Source organism: Aptenodytes forsteri, unplaced genomic scaffold (genome assembly GCF_000699145.1).
Source record: "Aptenodytes forsteri isolate BGI_AS27 unplaced genomic scaffold, ASM69914v1 Scaffold305, whole genome shotgun sequence".
Taxonomy (NCBI): Eukaryota; Metazoa; Chordata; class Aves; order Sphenisciformes; family Spheniscidae; genus Aptenodytes; species Aptenodytes forsteri.
In genome coordinates, this window is record NW_008794904.1 from 260,301 (window position 1) to 269,320 (window position 9,020).

Here is a 9,020-nt window from a genome sequence, read left to right on the forward strand (position 1 = left end):
ATAACTAAAAGCTACTTTCCTAAGTGTCTTTTTTGTTACTGCTGAAGATGGAGGGATTGAGAGAATGATACTGTCTGAAAATAAACACTAACACCTCAGGGAAAGAATACCCAAACAACACCGTGAAACCCAGAACGGCCAAGGAAGGTGGAAATGGCTGAGATAAAATTGCAACTCTAACTTTAAAACACTTGGACTCATATGCTAACTTTGCAGGGGGGTTATATACTTGAACATGTGGGGTTTTTTTGTTTTGTTTTGGGTTTGGGTTTTTGTTTTTTTTCATTAATGGATACCTGAAAGACTGTTCTTTGGCACAAACAGTGCCTGCCTGATACTTTTTGCCCACTTTAGTAATTTCTGTACTATTTCTCATTCTGGACTCAGAATATTATTCAACTTCTTAAGAGACTATGTATTTATATTTGTATTTTTCAGGGTTTAGAGATGGGTGGAGGCCATACTGTTGAATTTTGTCTTGTATGGCTAGAGGCTTACATGAAAAGCTTGAAGAAATGCTGATGTCTGAAACTTTTAAAGGAACGATGAGTGTTTAGATAAGTACGCATGTTGGGAAAGGACAAAGTTAAATCTAAAAGCTGATTGTTAATCAGTTTAGCTCAATCCAAGGCTTTTTGAATTTAAATGACTTTTTGGAATCTTTTAGTGAGGGTTAACTCCCTAACAAACTTCATCTCTCTTGAGAGGTTGATATCTGATTGGCCTATAGAGCTCTCTCTCTAAAAAGTTTTAACTGTATCAATTTCGTATTCGAGATAGTAAGTCACTTCTCAGGCTTGTGGACAGTGATCAAAGCTGATAAAAATATTGCCCCAAAAATGAAGTTAAAGAGATTAGCAAGAATTTAAAGACTTACTATAAATGTTCCATTATTTAAAATGTGTGCTGTGTTGATTTTTATATCTTCCAGAAAAATGTAGGTTTGTTCTTAATCTTTTTTTCCTCTTATTATGTTGCCTATATATATGGTGTAAGTATAAAGAGGATTTTTTTTCCCTGTTTTTGATTACCAGTTTTTGAAAGTGTGGGATTAATAAAGTTATTTACAAAATTTTGCAATAAAAGACTTCTAGTGATTGAGTCGGTTATTTTATCATTTATTTCATAATCATAATAAAGTACAGTCACCAATAGCAGTGATAACAGTTGTGCTCCATTCAGTACATGATTTTAAATTTATATTTATTTGTATGTGGCTTTGGGCAATGAGGAGGGGCACAAAGATTTATTTATGACTGCTTTTCTGAATAACGACTTAGTTATTCAAAAGACATTGGGGAAATCTTACAGGAAGAGGTTTTATCTTTTATTGGAGGAATTGATACAGTACAAAAGTAAGCAATCTTTTAAGCTTCAATTCTAGATCATAAGTAGTGCCCTTTTTGTCAGGAAATATTTTGAAGAATAAGGTATCAATACCTGCTACTATGGATATTTTCTGGGCATATGATTTCTTTTCTTTCTAATTGCTACTCAAGTCTTAGGCTGTTCTACCGAAGCTATTCTTTCTTTTCCAGGCTGCTTAAGGCTAGTACCTGCATGCCACGACAGCTGCTACAGTCAGCAGGTTTCCCTAAGGCCAAATTACTCTTTATACAGGAAGAGGGAGGTGAAAAAAACTGCTGCTGATCTCAAACCTTCTTTAAAGAGATGCGATTTCAGGCTGTCTCAAACACCTTCAGGATGGTAGCTTCTCCATCTGCTTTGGATTTTGTAAATTGTGAATTTGGATATGGCCCTGAAAGAAAGAACAACTCACATAGGTGGAGTCTGGAGAGTGCAAGAGCTGAGTTGGAAAATGCTGAGGAAAAACTGTCATGAGCATTGAGATACCAAATGTCCCTAGTATAGAGGCCAGAATTTTCTATGGGGTTATGCCTCTGCTACTGTTTGTGGCCAAGGGAAAACTGCTTCCTTGACAGAGTTGAAAAGCTAGTAGTTAGTCGTTTCCTGTTTTCCCTCCCGACAGTTCTTTGAAGGACCTGATCTGCAAGATGTATTTTGATCACCTCCATAGCTTTCTGATTGTGGTTATTTAAACAATTAAGGCGCTTCTACCCATGCCGCCACCCCCCCTGCTCCCCCATGTTCAGAAGTGATTCTACCTTTGTAAACTATTTTACTGGTTATGGTACTTGTTCAGTTGGATTCTCAGTTGAAGAGGGCTTGAACCCACAGTTCACATAGAATGCTCTAGGCAGTCATTTTTCCTTTTTCCCTCTGAAGGTGTGTTTCTGTGCTAAAAAGAGTTTAAGGCTCAGAAGATAAAGGAGTAGAAGCTCTACGCTGTAGTTAATTGGTGCTAGCGTGGGAATAGGAAAGCTTTGGGTTCCAGTTCTGGTCTTAGATCACTTTTTCTCCCCCTTATATCCAAGTACTGTATAATAAGGGTGTGTGTGTACATAAGTGGTTCATCTCTTAACTGTTCATCTTAACGTTAACTACTAGCATTATATGTTTTAAGACTGTATTACTTGTGCTGAGTTAAGACTTTGATTTCTCTGTTCTCTTTATACAGGCCAAGATAAAAGAATGGAGAGGTTATGCTGTTTACCCTCCTTGAAATTTTCATATATAAGCAATTAAAAAATATTACTGTACAAATGACAGGCAGCCTTTCAGAATTTTATCCAAGATTAATGTGAATTCAGGTGGGAATTTTTTTTAATGCCCTTTTTCTTTTCCATAGGTTTGCAGTCTTTAAAAAAAAATAAAAATCAGTTGGAACTGAAGAAACTTGAAGTGTCTTGAAGAAACTGATATTCTCCATTGGCTGGATGGCACCAAATTTAGAGAGCTCTCTTGCTAGTGAATATGCATGCATCCTGACTATATTTCTACATGACTGTGTGGGGCAATACTCGGAATGAAGCTGCCATCATGTCATCCACAGGCAATGGCACAGATATTGAAGAATTCTTGGTCAACATTAACTTGGGACAGTATCTTCCTAACTTTAAAGAATATGGCTATAACATTGTGACAGATTGCTTGGGAATAAATAACAATGTGCTTCAGCAAATGGGAGTGTTGCCTACAGGGCACCGGAGAAGGATTCTTAAGCAATTAGACACCACTCTTTCAAAAATGCAAGGAAATTCTCTTTTCCGTGAAAATCTAAAACTCAAAGACTTGAAAGGTTTAGAAGAGAAGCAATATTCGTCCTCGGATCAGGAGTCTCCAATAAGCAATTCAAGTGTAGATGGGACTAGTTTGATGCCTGCAACATTGTCAGAACAACTTCTTAATAAAGCTTACCTTGATAAAGAAAGGTTTGAACTTGCAGAGCAAAACTTACTGGAGGCAAATGATGATAGCTTTACAAATTTGGATTTTTCTAGTTTATACCAGAATTCAGACAGCATACTAAAAGCTATCAATGTAAGTGGAAGTATTAAGATGAATACTCAGCCAGATACATCACTGGAAGAAGCTGCTGCATACCAAGCTGATGAGCACTTGACTGGCTGTTTGGCATTTCATGATCCTCCTTCTTCATTTGCTCATTCATGTGAGACAAAATACAGTGAAAACAAACATCTGATGTTTGCAGATGAGGATGATTTATCTGATAGTGAGCCAAATTCTCCATTCTTTAAGTTTAAAGGAGAAATGATAGACAATGACTTATATGATTCTTATACGCAAAACTGCATGAAAGTATTTCCAAGAGCAAGCCGGTCTTTTATATTAAGGCATCGACCTGTACCAGAAATTCCCGAATCAAGTAAAGTTCAAGCTTCGTCAAGGTAACTGCTGTTTCCTTTTAATGAATAATGGCTATCATTGTAGAAATTACGGTTTGGGGTTTCTCACAGGTTTTTTATGTAATTTTTTTTAAAATTTTTTTAGTATGTGTTGTAAGTACACTGGATCTGGTATGAATGTTGCCAGATTAACTGAAGGAGGATTAAGCTTCAATGCAAGTTAAAAGCGCAAATGAGAGTATAAAGGGAAATTTTAGAACAGTGTTTCCTTATAACCTCCCCAATTATCTCTGTGTCTACTTATTTTCACAGAAAGGAATCTTTATTGCTTTAGATATAACCCTTGTTAAAAACAACTATATCAAGCATTTTTTAAACTTAATCTGTATGCTGTTAAGATAGGGTAGAATGGAAATACACAAATGTTACAAAACCAAGATTGAAAAATAACAGAAAAAGCTGTTGAATCTATTCCAAACCAAAACATTGCTAATAATATTAATTAGACCTTAGCTCCAGTGTTTCTGACGAAATTCTGATCTATCACAGGAAAATGGTGACAAAATGGTGATTTCAAGAGGGCTAAAAATTCACCCTTAGGTATAAAAATCTATTTTTATGAGACAGCAGTTATAGTGAAACACAAGTTTTCAGGTTGTGTCTTGGTAACTTTTAAGGTCGTACCTTTCAAGGGATACTGTTCTTGGAAAATAGAAGTTTATTATTTTTATATATGTAACTCAAAAGAAAGATCTAGGAAGTTTTACACACCTACACATATTAATGTAGTTTTATCTAAAAAGTCGGGCAAAATTTAGAAAATCCTTCTTGTCTGTTTTGTGCATTATATGGTGTAGCCACCCTGTAAAGAAAGCAGGATGTATCGATATGATTGCATGCATGGGCATAACAAGATGATTACATGAGAATCTTAAGTCTTAGCCTTAAAGCATGTAAAATTTATATGTAAATATAAATATGTAAATTTTTTGTTTTAAATTAGAATAGGATACTTTGTGGAGGAGGAAATTACATTATACTGCGGGTCTAAAGCAAGGACTTTCTTCAAGATGGCTCTTAGATTAATTTCTAAACTGGTTGTCATTTAACTGTTAACTCAGAGGATGAATGCAACCAGTTTGTAATATTAGGTGTTGGCTTTTGCTGGTGTTCTCATGATAACAAAACCTTAGCTTTTAATGATGCCTGTAATATAAAATATTTTTGAGGCATTCCAGCAGGAAAAAGAAAGTGGAAAAAGGGAAAGAAAAAAAAGGATAGATGTGGGGGGCGTTCAGAGTTTATCCTTGTACAGATAGTTCTGTGCAGCATTGGTGAGGATAGTATTGGATAGAGTCCAATAAAGTTTGTTATGATAAATTGCATAGGAGAGTTTGAATTTGTTTCAAAATATTCATGTGCTGTGTGTGTGGATTTTTCTTCCTTCAAAATGGTTGAGTTCATAATTTGAATCCACAAATTAGTGAGTAGCACTTATTGTCTTGAATAAGCATCAGTTGTTGTAGCTTGTCTTGCAAAAATGGGATAAAATGTAGAGGAAAAGGTCTGATGTTAGAACTTAACTCTAGGCCTATCTTAATAAAAGTAATATTGTTTGAATGTTAAAAATAATAGGCACTGAATGTGCAGTTGATCACAATATTACAGGCTGTGTAAACGAAGAATATCTCCCCACAGATTAATTTGTGATAATTTTGGTTCTGTTAACTATAAGCTTTTACTGATCATGTTGGTTAAGTGTCTTAAACAGAGAAGAAAAATTCATGCAAAGGCATATGCAAAGTTTTGTCGGTGTAGCCATATCCAAATCATTAGGTTGCACTTTTTTTAGTCAACTTTTTTTTTTTTAAACCACTAGCTATGCCTGGGAGGGACATGTCTGAGAATGTTTTGTATTTATCTTGTCTTTTTCATCTGCATATCTCAGCAGTTAGAAACATCATTAGCAAGTTTATACATGCCCTAAATGCGGAGTTTTCCCAGCATTTATAAGTTTCTTTTAGATTATTGGAAGAAGTCAGTATTAAATGTTGTAATGCAATTGTTTGATTGAACAGATGGAGAGGCAAAGATTCTTTGCAACAATTAAGAGATTTTTGTGTGCCTTAAAAAACTGTTTCATCAGTTCCTTCTAAATCACCAAAAAATTGTGCTTATTGAAACTTAAGTATAACCATCTTTCAGTGAGAAGTAGCTTTACGTTAACTTTTGTAGAGCGATTATCCCTACTTCATATAATAAAGCTATTCCTGCTGGGCTGAAATGGGAATCTCATCCTAAAAGATGATAATAACTAGCTACTAAAAGAGTACTCTTAATGTCTTTTGAGAAACAGTCATCCAGTAGAGAGAATATGCTGTATTTGTAATGTTCCCACCATTGAAGTAAATCCTCCAAATCCCAGTCTATTAGTGATTGATATGTGACTGGGTCACTAACTTCATTACCCACCATTTTGATTTGTGAGCGCCAGCTTATTTTCTTCATCTTTATGCTCCAGTTATAACAATATGGAAATCCTGAAGGACAAGTATGAGGAGACAGGACCTTCCTGTCTGAGGAAGATCAAGGCTAAACCAGAACTTCAAACCAGAACTTAAACTTCACAGAAACATTCTTGATAACCTTGCCAGGTATTTTTTTAGAGGCAAAGAATTAATACAGAATTTTAAAATGGCAGCTTGCAGCATCTTTACCCTCAGGAAAGATCATGTCTGTCTTACAGAATTGCATAGACAAACATTCTCAACTGACTTTTATTGATAGATGCTGGTTTCATCCTTATTACATTGTATGAAGGCTTTTCCATAGAGGCAGAGAAATCCTGCTGAAATCTTCTGGGAAACTCAACATTTCCTTCTAGTTGTGCATGGATATTAGTCATTACATTTTTATGCAAGGAAATGCTTTTCTCATGATCTCCTATGTGCCTTCTGGCACAAAAAGTTCATACAGTGGGTCTCCTTGTGCCCCTTAGTAGTGCTGTGACCATGTCACTTTTTATTACTAATAACATGCTTGCCTCTTTTGCAATTATATCTGCTTCCCTGTGCGTCAGTTGTGCTCCTGGCTCTTGCCTGTAACAAAACACGCTGTCAGCTGGTAAGACACCATAGCATTTTAGAAGTTGGAAATATTTTGGTTTTGTTTCTTCTTTGAAGTATATGTGGCATCACTGTAGTACTGAGGGGTGCAGAATTAAAAAAAAAAAAAGTGTCAATTACACAGTGTTCTTGATAGTGGGGTTATTGTGCAGATTTTAGTAGTGTTTTTGGTTGATCAGTATTGAAGTGATGTGTAATTATGCTAGATTCTTGTCAGCTAGACTTTTCCTTCTTACCATAACATTATGAGCTCTCTGTTGATACAGAACTAGTAAAGATCACTCTAAAGGTGTTTAAAAGCACTGGAATTGTTAAGAGGATTGCAAATCATCTTCTAAAATTGAAATAATCTGCATCCAAAACATCTTTATTAGACAAAGTCATCACCCTTTCTGAGACCCTGCATTCTGCGTTTCACTGAGCAGTCTTAAATTTTTAATATGGTTTCCCAGTCATGTTGTGAGACAGAACGAAGGGTTAAACACAGTGGATTGGAAGTTTCATGGTCTCTCTTGATACTTTTGGTCTATGACTTCTTCCATACAGACATAAGTGAAAAATTGAGGCTTTTGTAAGACAAAGTAGTGAAAGTAATGCAACAGATGGAGCTAACCACTGACGTGCCTTTAGTGCAAGATTAAGGATAATAAGTATAGAGATAGTTTTAGAGGCTTTGGATGCTTTGGATCATGTCATTTAGCAGTCACTCTTAGTTGAAATAGCTACTGTTGCATCATTCAGAGCAGCAATCTGTTCAAAGAAAAAGCTTAAGCAGATTTACAATGTGGTAAACCTGTTTGTTATACAGAATGCTACACAGATAAAATTTCAGGCTGATGAACTCTATATACTGTTAAATTTTTTCATATCCCCCAACTTTGTTACTTGTATTGTTCAGTAGTGGGATTGCTCTGATTCTTTATCAAAAGAAATAAAAAGAAATAGACCAAAAGTAATTCTGGAAAATATTCTGCATTTGGGGGAAAATATAAATAAATAAAATAGATAATGATGCTTGGCCTGAGCAGGCACTATTCGTTTTCTGCAACTGGCAGATCCTATGGTTGAAACTTCTTCCTTGGTACTGATATTCTTTAGACTCCATTTCTTAACATGTAAGTAGTCAAGATTCCTACTGAGGTGCCCAAGCTGATGCTGCTGTGTCTCTCTACTCTGTGTTCTGTCACAGAAAGCAAATTTTTTAGGAGAGAGAAGCTATTCCCTCTCTTTTCCTATGGTCAAGCATCACCATTAATTTACCTCTGCAAGCAGTCTGTGAACCCCAAAGCTCTAACACAGCATGCTAGAGCACTTTTGACGTGTTTGCATTACGGGAGGGTTAGGTCTTGAGGTAGATAGAAAAGAAAACATGTCTTGAATGAGTTTGACAACAAAAGCTTCATTCATTTAAAACACTCAGCAGATGAATGCCAGTAAAGACTTTGAAGCACTGGCTGCTTACACTGACCGACAGGAGTATATTGAATAAAACAGCTCAGCCCAGTGCTACGCTCTTACCTTTCCAGTCTCTCAGCCTTTAGCAAGACGACTCGCTGCCTCATCACACCCTTTCATCCTGTTTATGCATAAGGAAATGGCGGTGGGGAAGAGTATGCAGCCTGAGCCTCATCCGGTACCTCTTAATATGTGAAAATAGTGGGTCTTAATCTCCACAGTGGTAACAAAGTGATAATTTAATTGAAATTATTATTATATCTTTGTAAAATTGGCACACTGTGACTGGCAGACTGCTTGCACTAACCTTACTTTAAAGAGCAAAATAAAGAAGACCATTAATCTGAAGAGCTCTTAAATTTTGGAAATGGTTAAGGAAAGTCATAGATTGGTGTAGATACAAGATTTTTTTTTTCAATCTTATTTGACCCCAAAGAAGTCTTCAGTATTTTCCTGTCTTTTAATCCAAGTATTCAATTTGTACAATAACTATCTAACTATTCTATTCTATTGAGCATTGACAAATTATCAAGATGGCGGCAAACTTTTTAGCAGGGCCTGTTGCGACAGGACAAGGGGGAATGGCTTTAAACTGAAGGGGGGTAGATATGAAGAAGAAATTTTTTATGCTGAGGGTGGTGAAACACTGGCACAGCTTGCCCAGGGAGGTGGTGGATGCCCCATCCCTGGAAGCATTCAAGGTCAGGTTGGT

General features: G+C 36.1%; 1 protein-coding gene across 1 annotated transcript in view; it reads left to right on the top strand.

Moving 5' to 3' along the window:
* Window positions 1-2,862: 2,862 nt before the first annotated feature.
* ARAP2 (ArfGAP with RhoGAP domain, ankyrin repeat and PH domain 2) overlaps window positions 2,863-9,020 on the top strand; it is a 130,051-nt gene continuing 123,893 nt past the window's right edge. The window contains exon 1 of the mRNA XM_009275152.1: window positions 2,863-3,770. Coding sequence (XP_009273427.1) covers window positions 2,863-3,770 — 908 coding nt within the window. The remainder of the gene's footprint in view (window positions 3,771-9,020) is intronic.